A 21,642-nucleotide genomic window follows, 5' to 3' on the forward strand; every position below is an offset into this window, starting at 1 on the left:
TGGAACAGGTAAAATAAACAGTGTTTACAAAATATTTCTCAGTAATGGATAAAAAAAATATATTTATAACATGGAACACATTTTCACTTTAAGCTTTAATCATATGCCTAAATTCTTTGCTAGTATCCTTTTAAACTCGTTCCTCCCCAAACACTAAAATACATTTCTCTCCTTATTAGTGGGATGTTTACCTTATTTGGAAGAAAGCAAAATTAGCCCTAAAAATTCACCACAGACCCCAGCTCCACACAGCAAGCTCAAAGCTACCATTTGTCAAGTTAGTAAGCTTAAAGGTTTCGGTGGCTAAAGTTGTTGCATTCCTAGTGGAGACTGATCTCTAAATGAGCCAACCGGCAGACTCTCTCATGCAGAAAGCTGAACAAGACTAAGGCTACTTTTATTTACTGCAAAAATAATAACAGATGTAGAGCGGACAAAACAGAAGTTGTGCTAATCCAGCAAGTGTTCTTTGGTCTTCTACCTCTCTGTGCTGAGATCCAGGGTTCACTGGTCAGAGCTCTACTTGAGTATCATCTAATCCAAATCCATTTTAACACAATGATTCAGGGCTGGCATAACCCACTTCTTCCCTTATGTGACATCTGACTATGGAGATCACTTTACATTCCTGACATCCAGACCACAAATAAAATCTCTAGTTCCTCTGCTAATAAAAGCTCCACAAGAGCTCGCTCAGTTATATTTAGAGCAGCTGATGTGTGTTTCATTTATCAAGTGCAATTGCAGGTGGAAAAGAAACACAGTAGTGTGTGAAAGAGATGGAATAGAGGAGAAAAAATGTCCATTTATTTACCTTGATCATTAGGCATTTTATCTGAGGATTCAGCTACCAGGACAAGCACAGGGGAGTAAAAAACAAGAGAAAGATCACCAGGTCTGAAGAAGTGACAGGCAGTATTTAAAGAACTTCACACAGCAGAAAAAAACTAGTTAGAGATTTAAACTTCCATTTTTAAACACCAAAACTCACATAGAAACCATACTGCTAGATATTAAATCGACACATACCTTTTTTGCAAGGTTATTTTTCACCTCTCCTTACAGATATTATCTACATTAACATCTGTCCCATACAATGATTTCTCCACGTTTCCTTAATTGGTACATATTTTCAATGTCTTGTTCATTCCTACCCTTTCACCAGTTACTCATGAACAAGCATCTCTTGATTAAAGAGGCAGTTATATCATACTTGTTCAGGTTATATCGTCCATGACATTAACATGTAATTGTTCGCAGACCAATAAGAACTTATTTGCAAATCCTGCTGCCTGTACTGTTGGGCAGATGCAACACACTGCACCTGAAGTCTTTAGGTAACTAGAAGTCAGTTTTTCTGAAGCTCACTTATGGCACTGACTATGTAATAACAGCTTGGTGACATATGGGCCAATAATTAATTTAAAAATAAATCTCCACAAACATATGGGTTTAAACTGGGTTATGCGATTGTTTCCAGCCAAGAGCTGCTGGAAGAATGAAGAGAAAACATCTTCCCTAATCAAACTTCATCTTTTCCTCCGCAGCCCATACTCAATACAGAATTGATGCTCCCAGTTGCTTTTCTTACAGGTATTTTAGGAAATGCTGGAGAACATACATGAGACTTTACCTTTGGGTGTTCTGAACTGTACTGCCTCCGACATAGGCCCCATGCCCTTGGAGTTGCGGGCCTGGATTTTGAAATAATATGGCGTATCAAGGGTTAACTCTTGGATCTGGTGTGTCAATCTGTTTCCCACCACAGGCTCAATGACCCAATCATGTATCTCAGCGTTCACATCTGTGCTGTAGTAAATGATGTATCCTGTTCAAAGGTACCAATAAGATAAAATTTATGCATTAAAGGGTGGGATTTTTGTTGCTCCTTAAATGACTCCAGAGCACAGTTCCTATTGACTTTAGATGGAATAGGTGCTCTTAAACCACTGAGGGGCTTTTGAGAACCGCAACCTCCTTTGTTTCAATATATAAGCATTCATTTAAATATTAGATACACATCCCATGGGAAATTTTAAACCATTGTATTATATCATAAAGTATAACAATGTCACTTAAAATCTCAAAATGATCCTACATTCAATTATAGAAAATTCCATTATTTCCATCTTCTTTTCTAATCATATGAAAACAATGTAAAATAATAATTTGAGGACTATTATAAGAATGTTCCCTCCTCAAATATTAGCAGTTTAGAAAAAAATGATAGCTTTAAAATAAAAAAAAAAGTAGTTACAACTTTTTGCTATCTCTCAGTTTATATTAACAACGAAAAAATGTAAACCTCAAGAGAATTGCATATTGCCTGTAAAGGTATATTAAATCAACATAATCTTTTATTGAATATACTGTATGTATAGCACCATGATGAACTGGCAACATGATTATAATATATAATATATTTAATGACAGTGAATGGGTAGAAACAATGGCATAAAATAAATACTCATTAACAAATACAGGGCTAAACATCAGTAGCTCTATGCATCTGCAAAAGGGGATATCTGATGTTCCCTTTCTCCCTGGCATTGACTAACCGTACCATGGGTAGAAGAGTGGAAGGGGTTGCGTACTCTGCAGAGCTGTAACTTCCTCTCCCATGCAGGTGGGTGGCACTCACCTCTATTCCCCGGGCTGGCCCCTTCCAATGCAGCTAAGATCTGCCCTAAGCAAGGAGCAGCATGTAAAGTGGCAATCAAACCCAGAGATTAATGCAATTGAAGACTACATTCTCTATTTTTGTCTCGATTAATTGGTTGGTATTTTCAATATATTGTACAACAAAGGCCTGTAGAACCCAGAAATTGCATTTCTTAATGTTTATTTAAATATAAGACACCTAAAGTTATGTTAAAAAAACATTATTATGGTTGCAAACAAGCCAGTAGAAGTTAGGGAATGTTACAAATAAAGTTGCCTGTGCAACCTTAATTCACCCCTTTTGTGTGTATGCATTATGATACAGTCTTTAATGACATGATCACATACTGTTTTTTCCACAGGACCCTGTCTCCCTCAGTGCACAGAAAGGCCAGTGCTCACTTTGTGAGCTATTTAGTATCTTGTTTTCTATTCAATCCACCAGAGGACAGTCTGTTCACATGTTCCTGTAAAATGTGGAATTGGCATACAACTGACATATAAAGAGAATTCTAATGCTTCACATAATGCAATCATTTTATCAGATTCCTTTTTATAGTGTGATTGTAAATGTGATTACAAAACATTTTTAAAACATTCAGCTGTGATAGCTGCACATTCAAACAATAATAAAGCTTAGTCTTGTAAAATTCTGCTTAATCCAGGTGAGCAAACACATTATTTTTTTCATCTTCTTCATCATTTTAAGAGTGGGGAAGCAACTTTTGTGCCTGGATTTTTATAACAATTTTGGATTAAAAATCTAAGTTTGTCTCTTTCTTTTTCACATACACATATATGGAACATAGAATCATAGAATATCAGGGTTGGAAGAGACCTCAAAAGGTCATCTAGTCCAACCCCCTGCTCAAAGCAGGACCAATTCCCAACTAAATCATCCCAGCCAGGGCTTTGTCAAGCTGGGCCTTAAAAACCTCCAAGGAAGGAGACTCCACCACCTCCCTAGGTAACGCATTCCAGTGCTTCACCACCCTTCTAGTGAAATAGTGTTTCCTAATATCCAACCTAGACCTCCCCCACTGCAACTTGAGACCATTGCTCCTTGTTCTGTCATCTGCCACCACTGAGAACAGCCGAGCTCCATCCTCTTTGGAACCCCCCCTCAGGTAGTTGAAAGCAGCTATCAAATTCCCCCTCATTCTTCTCTTCTGGAGACTAAACAGTCCCAGTTCCCTCAGCCTCTCCTCATAAGTCATGTGCTCCAGACCCCTAATCATTTTTCTTGCCCTCCGCTGGACTCTCTCCAATTTTTCCAAATCCTTCTTGTAGTGTGGGGCCCAAAACTGGACACAGTACTCCAGATGAGGCCTCACCAATGTCGAATAAAGGGGAACGATCATGTTCCTCGATCTGCTGGCAATGCCCCTACTTATACAGCCCTAAATGCCGTTAGCCTTCTTGGCAACAAGAGCACACTGTTGACTCATATCCAGCTTCTCGTCCACTGTGACCCCTAGGTCCTTTTCTGCAGAACTGCTACCTGCCCATTCGGTCCCTAGTCTGTAGCAGTGCATGGGATTCTTCCGTCCTAAGTGCAGGACTCTGCACTTGTCCTTGTTGAACCTCATCAGGTTTTGTTTGGCCCAATCCTCTAATTTGTCTAGGTCCCTCTGTATCCGATCCCTCCCCTCTAGTGTAGCTACCAGGCCTCCTATCTGCAAACTTGCTGAGAGTGCAGTCCACACCATCCTCCAGATTATTAATAAAGATATTAAACAAAACCGGCCCCAGGACCGACCCTTGGGGCACTCCGCTTGAAACCGGCTGCCAACTAGACATGGAGCCATTGATCACTACCCGTTGAGCCCAACGATCTAGCCAGCTTTCTATCCACCTTACAGTCCATTCATCCAGCCCATACTTCAACTTGCTGGCAAGAATACTGTGGGAGACCGTATCAAAAGCTTTGCTAAAGTCAAGGAATAACACATCCACTGCTTTCCCCTCATCCACAGAGCTAGTTATCTCATCATAGAAGGCAATTAGGTTAGTCAGGCACGACTTCCCCTTGGTGAATCCATGCTGACTGTTCCTGATCACTTTCCTCTCCTCTAAGTGTTTCATAATTGATTCCTTGAGGACCTGCTCCATGATTTTTCCAGGGACTGAGGTGAGGCTGACTGGCCTGTAGTTCCCCGGATCCTCCTTCTTCCCTTTTTTAAAGATGGGCACTACATTAGCCTTTTTCCAGTCATCCAGGACCTCCCCCGATTGCCATGAGTTTTCAAAAATAATGGCTAATGGCTCTGCAATCTCATCCGCCAACTCCTTTAGCACCCTCGGATGCAACGCATCCGGCCCCATGGACTTGTGCACGTCCAGTTTTTCTAAATAGTCCCGAACCACTTCTTTCTCCACAGANTCAAACAGTGTATGATGTATGCCAGTAAAATGTACTTGCTGCCTAGAGCCAGAAAATTGGGGAAACCTAAGGGTGTTGTTTTAGAAAATCTTTGAAATGGAGAGTCCAAGTAAACAGAACTCTGAGGGAAAGGAAACTTGTAACATCCATTTCAGTAACCTCTTTAAAAAATGTCTTATGTATAATATGGTCTGATAACGAATCCTTGGACAGCAAGGAACAAAGGTTGTGTATCCTTTTGGAAAGAATCAGGGGGTAGCCGTGTTAGTCTGTATCTACAAAAACAACAAGGAGTCTGGTGGCACCTTAAAGACTAACAGATTTATTTGGGCATAAGCTTTCGTGAGTAAAAACCTCACTTCTTCGGATGCATCCGAAGAAGTGAGGTTTTTACTCACGAAAGCTTATGCCCAAATAAATCTGTTAGTCTTTAAGGTGCCACCAGACTCCTTGTTGTTTTTGTAGATACAGACTAACACGGCTACCCCCTGATTCTTTCCAAAAGGATACACAACCTTTGTTCCTTGCTGTCCAAGGATTCGTTATCAGACCATATTATACATAAGACATTTTTTAAAGAGGTTACTGAAATGGATGTTACAAGTTTCCTTTCCCTCAGAGTTCTGTTTACTTGGACTCTCCATTTCAAAGATTTTCTAAAACAACACCCTTAGGTTTCCCCAATTTTCTGGCTCTAGGCAGCAAGTACATTTTACTGGCATACATCATACACTGTTTGAATGCCTTGTTGTCAGAGTCAGCCAGAGCACAGAATCAACCCCTCGGCCCCAAGCACCAACTAAATAACCTGCCTATGCAATACTGGAGACGCGGGGTGGATGGGGAGCTAAAAGTAGGCAAACATACAGCAAATCTACCTAAAACAACTTAAATTAAAATTGATGGAGATATCCTATCTCCTAGAACTGGAAGTGACCTTGAAAGGTCATTGAGTCCAGCCCCCTGCCTTCAGTAGCAGGACCAAGTACTGATTTTGCCCCAGATCCCTAAGTGGTCCCCTCAAGGATTGAACTCACAACGCTAGGTTTAGCAGGCCAATGCTCAAACCACTGAGCTATCCCTCTCCCCTTCAAAAACAATTTTGAACCAGACAACTGGAATGGCTGCTAAAAAGCAAAGGGCACTTCACATACAGTCCTGAAGCCTGCAGCTAACCAGCTTCAGTGCTGAACAATCCAATCCATGAGGGGGGCACTTGCACAACCCAGAAGGGCACGGCTCTTCTAGATGGGCCTGAGACAAGCAGCAGCACATGCAGATTCCGTAAGTGGGGATATGCTGTGGCACTTCTCAAAGACAAACCTTTATATACCACACCATCATGTACTCTCTAGCTATCTGTGTATATTCACAGCTGTTTGCACTATTGTAGCCATGCTGGTCCCAGTACAGTAGAGAGACAAGGTGGGTGAGGTAATATCTTTTATTGGACCAATTTCAGTTGCTGACAGAGACAAGCTTTGAAGCTACACAGAGCTGAAGAAGGGTTATTACCTCACCACTTTGTCTCTGGATATATAGCTGTCCATCTTTACATGTCTCTATATTTTCATCCACATTTACAGAATCAAATTCTATATTATTTTATAAATATTAGGGGGATATTTTATTTTCTCCCTTCCCTTCTTTTGTCTACGTGAAGTTCTTAGGTATAGAAACAACCACCCAGATTCAACGTGTAATTCAGAGCAGCTTGCTTCTAGGGTCTACAGGGTACAATGAACTACCAGTGTACAAATATACCCAGTCATGCTCCTAGGCCACTTATGAATTATCTTGAACACAGGGAAATCCTCCAGCACCTTCACATACTGGGTCTAAGTTCACTTTGTACCAGAGGAATGCCAGACAACATGCTAGAGAACTGGCCCAAAGAGTCTCTTGCATAAAATGCTTAAGGGTCAATCTAACTGCAGATGTGTGTTTCTGAAAGTTTGCTAGTAGGATTGCATAAACTGGTGAAGATGATGATTTCTACAATATTTAAAATGATAATCTGACCTTTCATGATCATATAATCATAGATTCTATGATTATGAATCATAGGATCATAGAATATCAGGGTTGGAAGGGACCTCAGGAGGTCATCTAGTCCAACCCCCTGCTCAAAGCAGGACCAATCCCCAACTAAATCATCATCATCATCATCATAATAATTTTACATGTTGCAGACTCCTATTTTACAATGATCTATACTTCATGTGGAGATCAGCAATGCCAATGCCTTTAAAGAGCAGAGCAGCAGTGGGCTGAAAACTTCAGAGTTGCATTTATTTTTTATACTTAATTCATTTCCAGCAGATGTAAAATTAAACAATTAATTTGAGCTACATGAGAAGATTCATAAATAACAAGATAAACATCCTGGATGGGTTTGTGATTAATAAAGAGGAGACTGGGGCATTACATATGGTGTCTAATCTGCTGTTGATTAGATATCTTCCATCTACCCTCCTAAGCCCAGTATACCAAAAATAAGGACACAGGATCACTTCAGAGAGCGCACACAAACTGCACCTGTAATTTTGCCATTGGCTTCAGACGGAGGCTGCCAGTTTACAATTATTGTCCTAGGTTTTCCCTCTTTGCTCACCACAGTCACATCTTTTGGTGGAGACGTAGGAACTGCAAAAAAATTCCAAACATTCATTAGAAGCATGTAAGTGATCTCACTGAATGCATGTAAATGATCTCATAACCATCCTTTTAAACTTGCTTTGCCACAGAAGTATGGATGCCCAGCAATAGAAACCCAGTATGTTTAATTGCAAGGTAAATCTACCATTCTAGGGCAGCAGTTTTAATGATTTACTCCATTAAAATGGCCAATGCCATATGGTGCATAATATTTCCTTTCCTTAAGGAGCTATCTATTTCTACAGTCCAACAGATGCTGTGGATCATGATTGGATAAACAATGTGTGTCTTCAATTATTGTCTTTTTTTTGTTAAACAGACAATATATTTGTAAAAGCAAAGCTACTAGTTAAGAGTACTGACTGGTAGTCCACAATAGTTTAACATTCCTGAAATCCCATCAACTTGTAAAGACACCATTCCATGTTTTGTTTTTATGTAAAATAATAAAACATAAAAGATAAAATTTCTCTCTATACAAAAATGTTTGCTCTGGGGCTCAGATCTTGCAATGGCAATTTTCCACCATGAACACATTTGAAACACCAAGGTAAACTCCTGGAGGTTTTTAATTGTAACCTCTGAGAGACCCTTCACTTTGACTACAGGTTTCTGGATGGCTTGCAAGGAAGTCTGCATCTACAGAGGTGTTATCTCTCTTGCTCTCTTTTAACCGAGGTTTATTTGAACTCTGGAAACAGATATGATGAATACATGGCCCTTTTTTTCTTTTTAGTAGCTTGAGGCAGAAGTCTTCTCCCCACCATCCCTCCTGCACAAAAATGAGTAAACGATACAGGCCTTTTACCCCACCCAGTAAAAGGCTTAAATGTGTGAATCAGAATCTTATTGTGAACTGAACTACCCAGATGGGGCTCAGATTAATGCCAATGAAATGCATAGAGCTGATGTCTCCAAAGGTGTAATTAAATAACCAGCTATGCCTTGGAACTATATAACTATAAAAAACAGACTTCTAATTATGTAATTTTTAGCAAACTACATCTGCCACGGAAACTGAATTCAGTAAAAGTACTAGTTTGTGTTGTAATAGTGCTTTTCCTGTTCAAAGTGCTTTATGTATGTTACGTACTGGTGATTAATCCTCCTGCCATCCCCTGTGTTAGGTTACTAAGTATTATTATCCCCACTATAGAGATGGGGGAAGTGAGGTTCAAAGGTTAGTAACTATTGCCCCAATTCAACAAACGACCAAAGGTGTTCAAGTGCTCTACAGAACAGGGATGGATTTAAGCTAAGCACAAATCAACCTCTTAGACAAGGCTAGGATAAGAGAACCAGGAACACTGTCAAGACTAGAACTCAGGAGGTTTCTGATTTCCAGGCCTGTGCTTGAACTACAACAAGAAGTTACTCATCTTGTGCAGTAACAATGGCACTTCAAGATGTGTCCCCCTGTGGTTGCTCCTCTATAGGTGTGCTTGTGTTCCTGCGTTGCTAATCAGAGAACTTCAGTAGCAGTGTTCATTGGGCCTACACATGCACTGTCTCTCCTTGTGCTGCACCACAAGGCTAGCCAGTGTGTGTGGGCTAACGCCTCTCAGTTCCTTCTCTACAACAGAGTCATAGACAAGAACTCTGAAGTAGAGGGGAGGAGGATGGGTTGTGGAGCACCCGTAGGGGGACACATCTCAAAGAACCAAAGTTATTGTACAAGGTGAGTAACTTCTTTTCCAAGTAGTGTCCCTAAGGATGCTCCATGGTAGGCGACTCACAAGCAGTAGCCCTTCTGGAAGGCCAGGACTTCGGAGTCGGGTCAGTTACAGATGACAGCACTGCGGAACTGAAGATGGCATTGGAAATGGAGTCCCAGTGATCGCATAGTGTTCTGCAAAAGTGTGAACTGACTCCCATGTCACTGCTCTACAGATCTCTGAGCTAGGGACATTCTTGAAGAAGACAATAGATGAGGAGATCGACCCTATTGAATGTGTATGAATAGAGTCTGGAGGGATAATATTGCGAACTTGATAACACTATCTGATGCAATTTGAGACCCACTTGGAGAGCCTTTGGGCACACTTTTGCAGAACACTATGCGATCATAGTGGGACTCCACATCCAATGCCATCTTCGGCTCCACAGTGCTGCCTTCTGTAACTGAGCACTAGGATCTTTCCACAATGGAGAGCAAAAGTCTAGGGAACTTCCTGAAGGACTTTGTCCTGTCCAGATAGAAGGCCAGGGTTCTCCTGACATCTAGAGCATGTAATATAGCCTCCCTGTTGTCCTGGTGAGGCGTGAGGTAGAAGATTGAAAGGTTAATCAATTGAGGCATGTGAAAAGGGGTGGCTGCCTTAGGGATGAATTTTGGATGGGGCCTGAGTGTAACCTTGTCTGGAAAAAATACCATGTAGAGGGCATGTGTCACCAGAGCCGCTATCTCTCCTGTTCTCCTGGCAAGGTAATTGCTGTGAGAAAGGCCGTTTTCATTGATAGGTATGGCAGGGCCGAAAACCAGTCTCCCTTTTCCAAAGTTGGAATGATCCTTCATAAGGTGATCATCTTGAATTTTTGAGCCTTGTAGATGTTGAGGTACTGTTTCTATGGCTCATAACTATAGGAGACGATCTACCTCTTGTAGTAAACTCTTGTGAAAAGGATCCGTGAAGAGGGACCGAGAAGGGTGCTGTTGAAGGGGTAGGGAGGTTTGAACCACCTCTAGGACCCATTGGTCCGACGTTATGCATTCCTGGGTACTGTGGAACGCTGCCAATCAGTGGCCAAATTGGCATGGTTGGCTGTGTCAGTCAAGGGGAGTGGTCTAATGGCGCCTTGACCTGCTCGTCAAAAGTGGTGCTTAGATGTAAAGGGCTGGGACGAAGATTGTGGACCAGATGGTTTGCGGTTAGGGAATTTCCTTTTCTTCCTTTGCAGCTCGTAGTGGTGTTGAGGTTGGTACTGAGACGTGTGTGTTCTATGCTGGGATGGGGGACTAAATCATCTCTTTTGTTCCATGTATAGATACCCAGTGATCGGAGGGTAGCTCTGGAGTCCTTCAGGGTGTGAAGGGAGGCATCAGTCTTCTTGGCGAAGAGCTTCATGCCTTCAAAAGGAAGGTCCCTCAACAGTGGACTGTGCCTCTTTCGGGAAGCCTGACAAATGGAGTCATGACACTCTTTGCATCACCACATCTGTGGAGATGGACCCAGCCGCCGTGTCAGCCACGTTGAGGGCAGACTGAAGCAATGTCTTTGCCATTAATTGGCCCTCCTGGATAATGGCCTTAAATTTGGCCACAATGTGCTTCTGGCATCTTTTCAATAAAGTCATTCAGTTTTGAGTAATTTATGTAATCATAATTTGACATGAGGGCCTGGTATTTGGCGATACGGAATTGTACAGTGTCTGAGGAATACACTTTTTTACCGAAAAGGTCAAGGCGCTTCCAGTCCCTGTCGTAGGGAGTAGCTCGACAGTGTGATCAGTCGTGGAAGTTGACGGCATCCACCACGATGGAGTTGGGTGGTACGTGGGAGAACAGGAATTCAGATTCCTTAGCGGGAACATAGTATTTTTTGTCCACTTACTTGCAGGTTGGTCTTTGCTGGGTCTAAAATGGCTTAATTAATCAGGAGGGTGATCCCTGAGGAGGAGGTAGAGTGGAGGATGTCAAGGAGTTGATGGTGGGTGTCCATTACTTCCTCCAATGGTATCTAGAGAATGACTGCCACTCTCTTTGCCAGCTCCTGGGAGAGACAAAAGCTGTGTGGCAAAGATGGTGGAAGAGGCATGATGGCTTCATCTGGAGAATACAAGGATACGATCCTTGGTGTCACTTCCCCCTCTATACCAGCTTGCTGTTCCTCTATGACCTGAGGCAGTTCTGAAGCTCTGGATGCTGCGGCCAAGGGGGGCCTGTTTCCAGGGTTCTTGGGCAAGGCTTGAAGACTGAGAGGCATGCTAGCGGTGCGCCACCCAAGGGTCCCAATATAGCCATTGGGATGGTGGTGGCATAGAGCCTAGCAATGGCACCCATGGGTGGCCATACCAGGATGGTGCTGGTGGGGCTATCTGTGTGTAATATCCTTGGTCTCTGTTGGTAGTAAGCACCATATGGAGCTTGGGAGGAGTACTGCAACACTACCTCCTCTGGCTCACTGTCTGAACCCTCACTAGAGGGCAGAGGGGCATGGCACGGCAACAGGGATACTTCCCGTATTCCGTGGAGGCTTGGTGCAAAGGTCTTGATACCAAGAGATGGTGACTCCGGTGCATCCGGCACGTGGAGGTCTCTGGAATGGTGGGATTCTGCTGGTATTGATTGTCCCGGCATTGGTGGTGGTGCCAGGGAGGACGGGGATCTTGTCTAGACTAGTTGCTCCAGTGCTGGGCGAGCCATCATTGTTGGTGCCAATGTGGATTCGAGTACCAGGAGCATCTTTTTAAAAGATTGCTTACCCCGGTCCTTCAGGGCTGATGACTCAGTGCCCATGCCCATCGGGTCTGTAGGCCTGTCAGAAGTTCCAGTTGCTGTCAGTCTCTGTGATCCATAGGTGCTGGACTGAGATAGTCTCGGTGCTGGTGATGCCGAAGATACCGAGTGAGATGGTGAATGATTATGGCTATCTTGGGGCTCACTGTGGGGACTTCCCACTCTCTTCTTAGATGATTTATGAGAGGGATCTGCAGCCTGTTTCCTTGACCCACAGCCCTTAGATGTAGAATGCTGTGGGGAAGGTTCATGTCTATCAGGCGACTGGGGTTGGAGAGCTGCCTCCATGAAGATGATCTTCTGGCAGAGCTCTGTCTTTGCGGGATCTTGGCTGGAGTTAGGGTGACCAGACAGCAAATGTGAAAAATCGGGACGGGGGTGGGGGGTAATAGGAGCCTATATAAGAAAAAGCCCCCAAAATCGTGACTGTCCCTATAAAATCGGGACATCTGGTCACCCTAGCTGGAGTTGATGGCAAAGACCACACTTCTGTTGTGTATGGCCTTCCCCGAGGCAGTGAATGCACTGAGAGTGCTTGTCTGCAATCGGGATGGCCTCTTTAAAAGTGAGGCACTTTCTGAAGTTGACGAACCAAGCATACCCCATTGGGTGGGAAGGATCCCCAACACGGGAGAAAGAACAGGAAAGAAATTAATGTATTTTTTATTTTATTTTCAAGGGTAAAAAAGAAAGGAGAAGATGACTACAACTAGAGCTATAAGTAGTAGACCAACTAACTATAGGTATGTAAATTAAGTGATAGTCTTATTGGACTGCTAATGACTTAATCTCTTGCTGGGGTGGTTGAGAAGGAACTGAGGGGGGTTAGCCAACGGGAGCTGGAAAGACAGCGCACAAAGAGAGACAGTGCATGTGCGGGCCTAACGGACACTTCTAGCAAAGTTCTCCGATCACCAGCACAGGGATGCAAGCACTCCTACACTGCAGCACCTATAGGGACACTACTTGAAGAAGAACAAACCTTTCTTAAGCAGTAGTTGAGGAAAAAGTCCTATGCAGCATTGCCAACCCCAACTGTTCAAAAATCATCAGTTAGGCACCTAAAATCAGGAGACTGGATTAAATCATGAACCTTTTAAAAAAAAAAAAAAGATATATTAGGAGTTCTTTTTTACTTGTTTTCTAGTTCTTGAGCCTTTTGGACACACTAAGGTCATGTTTTCAAGTTTTTCTCCACAAACACAAGGACTAGAAAGTTACTTTATGTTTTAAATGAAAGCTGAGATTTTCATGTATTCATATAACGTCACTGATTAAATCTCAGGAAAAGCTTCCTAACTGTACGAACAGTATGACAATGGAACAGACTGGCAAGGAAAATCGTGGAATCTCCTTCACTGTAGGTTTTAAAAAAGAGTCTGGATAGCCATCTGTCTTGGATGAGCCTTGTGGTCCCTTCTGATCCTATGGTTCTATGATTCTACGAAAGCTAAATTTAAGCTAAAGTGAAAATAGCTTTTCACTTGGGGGGGATGGCTCAGTGGTTTGAGCATTGGCCTGCTAAATTCAGGGTTGTGAGTTCAATCTTTGAGGGGGCCACTTAGGGATCTGGGGCAAAATCAGTACTTGGTCCTACTAATGAAGGCAGGGGGCTGGACTCAATGACCTTTCAAGGTCCCTTCCAGTTCTAGGAGATGGGATATCTCCATTAATTTAATTTTTTAATTTAAATTTAATTTAGCTGGAAGCTAACATAGAGATAGTGAATGCTCCCTGCTCTTTGACCAATCTTGCAGGTGAAAAATAAGATACCGGGGGACAGGTCTGGGGCAGAGGGGTTCTGCAACCTACAGATGCTCATTAGGCATGAGCTTCTACCAGCAGCTGTAACGCTATCAACAGTTTTGTAGTTTGTAAGCACAGTTTACAGCTCCTATAGTTCTGATAGCTGCCTAGGCAATTCACGAGATGACAAATTTAGGGCTGATTTTGATGACTAAATTTCTATGCACCAAAGTTCTCAGAATAGTTTGTCTCATCTCATTTTTGTTCTATAATTAATGAATTTTAGCAAACTGTCATTATTAATTACAAGGTTTTTCTCAGTAGCTGCTATTAAGATGTGATTTCTCAGATATTTAAAACATATGTCTCTCTCTCTTCTTTCCCATCCATTAATTGCAAATCATTTTATCCATTTATTTTCTGTAATTTGATCACAATTTTCTCTTTTATGTAATCTCCCCTTCATTGACTTTCAAAGAATATTAATATCAGGAATGCCCCCACTCTGTTCCCTCCCTCCCCCAAATCCCACATCAGCAACAGCAGAGGACTGCCATTTAAGTCTATGCAAAGAACCAGCATTGGGGTAGGACTGACTTTATTCATCTCATTGAAATGGTTAACAGTTCCAGAAAGACACAAGTGAATACCTAATTCAAAGGTAGTTCCATGAGCTGTCATACTCCAAGTACTTGATCTTCGACCTTTAGTCACCATCACAGAGAACTCATACAAGGTGTTTGGTTTTAAACTGGTCACTAAATAGCTCAAGGTGGTTGTGTTTGCAGTCTGAAAGAAACACAAAGTATAAGGAACTTCTGAAGCGAAAAACACCATTTACAAGGTCTCAAATACACTTGGCTAAGGTAAGTGCCTAAAGCATTATTATAACATTACCAACACTTGAAAACCATAGCCATTAATTCTCTCAATATTCTTTTTTGCTCTACCATGCAAATTCATTAATCATTTACTCTATCTGAAACGAGAAGTTCCTTTTGTAATCAGCAAGAGCATTCAATACTAGTCGATCATAAATGTAAATGCACAAGGTCTAGGACATACTTGTTATGCAGCAAGACTTTTAGCTGTCTACTGGTGGTGTTTAATTTACAGTGCTCCACTAAATGAACTAACTATGGGAAAGAATGATAAAGGAAGCTAAAATTAAAAATCCATCTTGCAATTTGAGTATTTTTCAAAAATTATGTCAGAATTCTAAGATGAAATCTAATGAGTTCAAAAACTAGCTAAAAAATGTTGGTTCTCTGAAACTCCAGGAAAAAAATGGTTTTATTTTCTATACCTGTATGCTGGTTTGCAGAAAGGAGGACCATCTGTGGACAGACTTTCTTAAATCACACATGGCCTCCAGCACAGGTAATCAGAAATATGACTCATTTAGTTACCATTTCTGCCTTTGAGCTAAACTGTCCAGTATGTACTGTATGTGGCTTGAGTATAAATAGTATACCTGATGCATACATAAATAACATAACTGGATCCTTATTTGGATCTACCTCTAATCTAAAAGCAGAATGAAGTGACTGGCAACTTCAAAACTGGACAATGTGAATATATAGCCATAAATAATTGCTACCTTCAGAGAATTTTACTTACAGGTAATGCTTCTTTTTCTAAAGGTAAAGATTATCTATAAAGTCACATTCCTTGAAAATAATGAGAGAATACCGTCTGAATGAAAAGGACAGAAGTGTAAACGCAATAAAACTCTTATTTCTGATGTAAAGTATACAATGAAACCTTTTTAAAGTATCCCAGTAAAAGATCAGGAAAATTTCTATTTGCCAAATGAAATGGAGTCACATAGAGTGCTCTGAATGTTCAAAGAAATGAAAAGCTATTTTTGGATTTGACTAGTTCGGTTTCATTAGGATCAGTATTCATAGAGCCCTACCAAATTCATGGCCATGAAAAACGTGTCACAGACTGTGAAATCTAGTCTCCACCTGTGAAATCTGGTCTTTTATGTGCTTTTACCTATACTGTACAGATTTCACAGGGGAGACCAGCGTTTCTCAAATTGAAGGTCCTGACCCAGAAGAGGGTTGGGGGGGGGGGGGGGCAAGATTATTTTAGGCCAATCGCGGCATTGCCGCCCTTACTTCTGCACTGCTTTCAGAGCTGGGCGGCTGGATAGTGGTGGCTGCTGACTGAGGGCCCAGCTCTGCAGGCAGCAGCGTAGAAGTAAGGGTGGCAATAGCATACTATGCCATCCTTATTTCTGCACTGATGCTGGCAGTGGCTCTGCCTTCAGAGCTGGGTTCTCGGCCAGCAGCTGCCACTTTCCAGTTGCCCAGCTCTGAAGGCAGGGCCGCCCCAGCAGCAGCGCAGGAGTAAGGGTGGCAGTATCGCAACCCCCCTCACAATAACCTCGCTACACCCCCCCCGACAAATTGTTTTTGGGGCAGGACCCCTACCATTACAACATCATGAAATTTCAGAAATCATGAAATTTATGGTTTTTAAAATCCTATGTCTGTGAAATTGACCAAAATGGACCATGAATTTGATAGGGCCCTAAGTATGAAGGAGAGAAAGAATAAAGACAGGGGAAATGACTGTCAGAAATTTCAATTTTAATCAGTCTTACCAAGAAATATTAGATGCATAGGCAAAGCAACCTACTTTTAAGAAAATGTAATCTTGGGTGGAGCAGTTATTGCAACCTAGAGGTTAATAGTTCCTTGTAATTGTTTACTGACTGCCACTTTAAAAAAAGGCAAAGTACTCCATTTGTAGTACTTGAGCTAACATGAAAACACATATTCAAAAGTCGTTTTCATCAGCTTTACACAGGAAGTACCACAGAGGATCATGACCCATCTAGCCCAATATCCAACCTCTGACAGTAGCAAGTATAAGAAGCTTCAGAGGAACAAGTCACTCTGGTCTGGACAATTAGGTAATAATCTGTGCATAAGGCAAGTTACACCCTGAAATAGGAGAGTTAATAAACTTTATACTTTTTCCCCCTTGCCAGAGTAAACATGGATATTCTTCTTTATCCATATGAAAGTTCAATTCTTTTTTGAATCCTATTAAGCTCTTGGCCTCAGTCACACCTGGCAGGTATGAGTTTTACAGGTTAATTGTGCATTGTGTAAAGAAGAATTTTCTTCTGTCTGTTTTAAATTTGGTGCCTGCCTTTCAGTTTCATTGAATGCCCTTTCACACAATACAAGGCCAAGGAGACAAACTGGAGTGGCCTGATATACCGTACTTTCAATTTCATTCATTGTTTTGTTCCATTTACTATTTTAAGAAAGTGGCAGTGATATCCCATGATACTAAATACTGTTCAACTAGTACTATAATTATATATGATAAATTTTATCCTGCAAAAATCTATTTTCCTTCTATAGGTCTCTAAAAGAGCTAAACTCCAGAAACGAGTGGTTTACTTATTTGGAACCCACCATCTGATGAATGCACTTTGTGTGTAGGACAACTGCATTCAAGCAACAAAGACAATTTGAAAAATGCTCTCTGACATGTCAAACCAATGCATCCTCTTGCATGAAAAGCGAGTTCCTGGATTTGTAATTTCAGAACTTCTATTCGAGGTTTACAACCTCATCTTGTTCTAAATATTTTCTCCAATTTCAACGTACGAGGGGGAATCAAAAGCAGCAAGTTATGAATGGACTCTGTCAACATGCAGTTAGCTGAAGACACTGATGGGTGAAACACTGGCTTGAACATCTGCAGCACTGGAGGCATCAAGATTGAGGTAATTGCAAATCCGTAATGTGAGTCACTAAATGTACTCAGAAATAGGAACAGATCTGGTGATGGATCTACTGGAGACCTAAAACCTATTCTCCATAACAGAAGGAAAAAGCTTTATATATATCATCTGCATGCTGGGGTCATCTGAGACATAGGCACTGCCACCTAACTGATGGATGTCCTAGCTCCTTCCTGAAAAGGGATCAGCAGTATGGGATCTACACAACTTCCTGGAATCCCTTCTTGAGATGTTTCAGGGAAGAATCTATCATTGACTTAGAGCTGAACACCCGAGATATGCTGAGACAACAAAATTACACTTAATGACCTTCCATGGGCCTATACTATTGTGGAACTTGGCATAATATGAAGATTCTTCTGAAACTGCAGATTCGGAAGGCAGCTTCTGATTCCTAATGGGATGAACTGCATAGGGTTACTTTGATAAGGGACAAGGCATGTTCTTCCTTAGAAGCTTGTCAGAATTCTGAACCTCCTCTGCCAGAAACCGTGAGATGAAAGTGCCATGCAAACACTGCATCCAGCTCGTTCCAAGTCAGAGAGCTTCAATACTTGGTTGGTCAGTGGCAATTAGTCTGACAGAGAACCTATGAGTAACTCCACTGAGACTGATAGCCCCAGTATGTTCACTTAATAGTAAGGTCACTGGAAATGGGCTTGGCAACAATGCACATTTATCAGTTCATACTAATTAAGAGTACCAAGGATCTGGCTGAAATCCACAAGCATAACGGACAGGACTGCTCAAGAGATTTTGCCCTTCAGTGGGCCGAAAATCAGCAGTCGACTGCTCCATAAAACAGTAAAGAGTATGTGGCTGAAGCAGAGAAAAAACAAACAGTGCACAGAATGTTAATGCTCTGGGATGGATGATGATGGCAACACAAATGGGTCTGATGCTTATGCGTTCTGAGGAAAACACTTTGCATTGAGGAATTTTGAACAATTTTATTTCATTATTATGTATTATGTTTGGTCCACTATTTATGAATCCACTCTCCTGAGTCATCTGGTCACCAGCACAGATCATTATGGGAGCAATTCATATAGTACTGTATCTTCAATAAGCTACAAGCACTGTATAAATGGCTCCCGAGATGCCCAGTGCACGTGACTCAGGAATGTGGATTCATAAATAATACTTGCCTTTAGAGGCGTAACACACAAACCATGTATCTTTTCATACCAATATAACATTTGTGGTTTGTAATAAGATTGCTCTGTAAAGGAGCATAAAAGGAGCTCCATTAACTGGCAAATGTAATAACCATTTCTTTTGAGACTCATTTCTAACTTGAAATGTACAGTCAGCATTTTTCAGGCCTTCAAGTCACTGTTAGTCCAAAGAAATCTTGAAATCAACTGCCTCTGGTATGGTATATACAGAAACGTCTGAGAAGCAGGGAATGCCATAATGGAATAGTTATAAATTTTTTATACAATCACCATCATAAAAATAGTTTTATCATCAACTTAGTATGACCCGAAAGGCTTGTCTTTTTCCTTTTACATGAAGTAGGGTAAATATCTTTCAGTTTGACTCACCCCATTAATTCAGATTCCCATCACTACTGTCTGAAGAGAAGCCATTAGTAACATACACAGTATTACTGTGCTACTGGCCCCATAAAGGTGAGCCCATGTCCTTCACGCAAACAGATTATGGCAAGGCCAAATGAAGAATACAAACTCTATATTTTTTAGCATCCAAACTCCAGCAGAGGAAATTAATCCTGCAAGTGTCTTCCTCCCACTACCTTCACCCCAAAAAGGAGATTATTTTTCTATCCACTCACATATATCACTCCATATTATACAGAACTATTGACAGAAAAATAGACCCCAAAATGTCCAGTTAGATCAAGTTTATAAAAACCTTTAAAGTGATTACTAAACTGAGGGATATTGTTGTAAATGGGAGTCCACTCATGCCAAATTCAATTGGACCTAAATCTAAACTGCTTGCTCATCAAATACCTCAGTGCTCTAATCACAATTAACACAAAACTGTGTTGATGTTGTTCAGCCTCCAGTACCTTGTACTTCGTGTTTGCAGGAATGTTTGTTTTCCAGCGGACTGTGTAGTAGCGAGCATCTGTGATCTTCTGATTTTTCGGCAGAGAGTTGTCTGCCCAAGTGATCCTTATGGTGTCATGGCTCAGAATGGAAGCCTGAACTCCCACCGGTGGCATCATGGGGGAGGGATCTGGCACTGGAGTGTATGGAGCATTAATAACAAATAAATCAACTTCGGAAGTGTCTAGAGGATTGATGGGTAAAAAGTTGTGTATTATAATTAAAAAGGGAGAATGTGGCATTTTAATGTAAACAAAAACAAAAAAGGAAATGCAGGGTAATACAATGGAATGAAAGATGAGGAATGGAGAAAAAGAGAGAAAAGCCAGAGTTAATAGGGAACATAAGATTAGCAAAGTAATTATTCCAACCCGATCGCTTCTTAATGCAAAGGTTATGAATAAAAATATCCTGTAAAGTTCATCACGTAACCATGCTAATGTCTATGAAGCACCATATAAAGTACTTTCAGGATAAGATATTAGTTCAAACCTTTGGCTTTATTTTCCTCAAAAACATCCACTTATTTCTTCTCCAGAAAACAATGATATGAGAAGAACAAGATGGACTTCTTAGGGATAAGTAATTAGTGTTTCATACAAGATTACTGGAGAAGTATCATCTTTCAGAGCATTTTTGGGGAAAAAAATCCATGTTATATAAAATATTCAGTGACTCAGGGAATTCAGACTCCAAGGTACTCTAGAAAACCTAGCAGAATTCCTGGTCTTCAAAAGAAAGATTAAACTCACAACAATGTTCACATCTGATGAATTATGTCTTAAAACAAGACCAAAATGCTACACGTTAGCAATGCCAAGAAGCAGAACGAGACATAGGATAACATCAACTCAGAGGCTAATGGATTACTCTGCTTAAAGCCCAAGATAATATCAGGTTTATTATCGGTTTATTACAAGATGAAAAACATTATCCTAATGCCTCATTTAATGAAGTTACTGCAAAACAAGACCTAAACACATCATACAGAGAATGCATGCATTATAATCAGTGTCTCAGCTTGAAAGATAAATGCTATCCTTTTTCTGAGACGTCCATAAAAGGAAAAAATTAGTGCCAGATTTTTCAAATTGTACATGTATCATCTGCACTACACAGTTAAAGACACATTCTGAAATCAGAACATTTTTAAGTTTTTGTAGGGTAAATTCTAGAATTTAAAACCAAAACCAAACATAGAGTTTTGGGTAGTTTAATAGCTGGCTTAACAAATGAAGTTAACCACAAAGGCAATAATGTGAACACAGAGATTATCTGATATCATAGGAGAATAAAACTCTATTGCATTATGCATTTTCTCATGTCTTTGATTGTTTCCTGGGACTCAAGGCTATAATTTTCACCTATGAGTAAACAATAAATTAAAAGAAGGCAAACACTGTCCTTTACCTGTATGAGGCCTGGTCACTGCACTCTCATAGAGTGGGATTCCTTCACCAACATTGTTAAATGCTTTCAGAGTTATGACATAGTGGGAACTTGGATCTGATGGAAGAAAAATTCACATGTAGTTGTAATGCAATTTCTCATTGCAAATTGTTAGTTACTTCTATTTTCTGCCTCTAGTTTCTCTATACATCACTCACTGTTTTACTTGTTAACAGAGATATGCATCCAATAAGCAGCAAAACTAGAACTGCGAGTTTTCTCAAAGACTTCTTCTTCCAGCATGCTTCGTGTATCAGAAAGTACAAGAGTTCTCGCATACTGCAGGATTTCTGTATTAATACCAAGTCTTTAACTGGAGCGAGATTGAGATAACATTGAGGAAAAATACCCCAACAGTTTCTATAATATTATCATATTATCCTAGGCCCTGTTCTACTATCCTAAGCCCCAATATAGTTCCGTATTGTCACACATTTCA

At 41.0% G+C, this 21,642-nt stretch overlaps 1 protein-coding gene across 10 annotated transcripts in view; it reads right to left on the reverse strand.

Annotated features, from left to right (window-relative positions):
- The window catches only part of NEO1 (neogenin 1), a 535,617-nt gene that overhangs the window by 70,998 nt on the left and 442,977 nt on the right, over positions 1-21,642 (reverse strand). For 5 of the 10 annotated variants that reach the window (XM_034783480.1, XM_034783479.1, XM_034783474.1 and 2 more), the window contains exons 16-21: positions 21,165-21,260; positions 19,715-19,938; positions 14,555-14,693; positions 7,583-7,690; positions 1,634-1,828; positions 815-847 (exon numbers count right to left, since the gene is read on the reverse strand). In XM_034783480.1, coding sequence (XP_034639371.1) covers positions 815-847; positions 1,634-1,828; positions 7,583-7,690; positions 14,555-14,693; positions 19,715-19,938; positions 21,165-21,260 — 795 coding nt within the window. The remainder of the gene's footprint in view (positions 1-814; positions 848-1,633; positions 1,829-7,582; positions 7,691-14,554; positions 14,694-19,714; positions 19,939-21,164; positions 21,261-21,642) is intronic. The other 5 variants (XM_034783473.1, XM_034783478.1, XM_034783472.1 and 2 more) reach the window with 3 other exon arrangements.

This window comes from Trachemys scripta, chromosome 10 (genome assembly GCF_013100865.1).
Source record: "Trachemys scripta elegans isolate TJP31775 chromosome 10, CAS_Tse_1.0, whole genome shotgun sequence".
Taxonomy (NCBI): Eukaryota; Metazoa; Chordata; order Testudines; family Emydidae; genus Trachemys; species Trachemys scripta.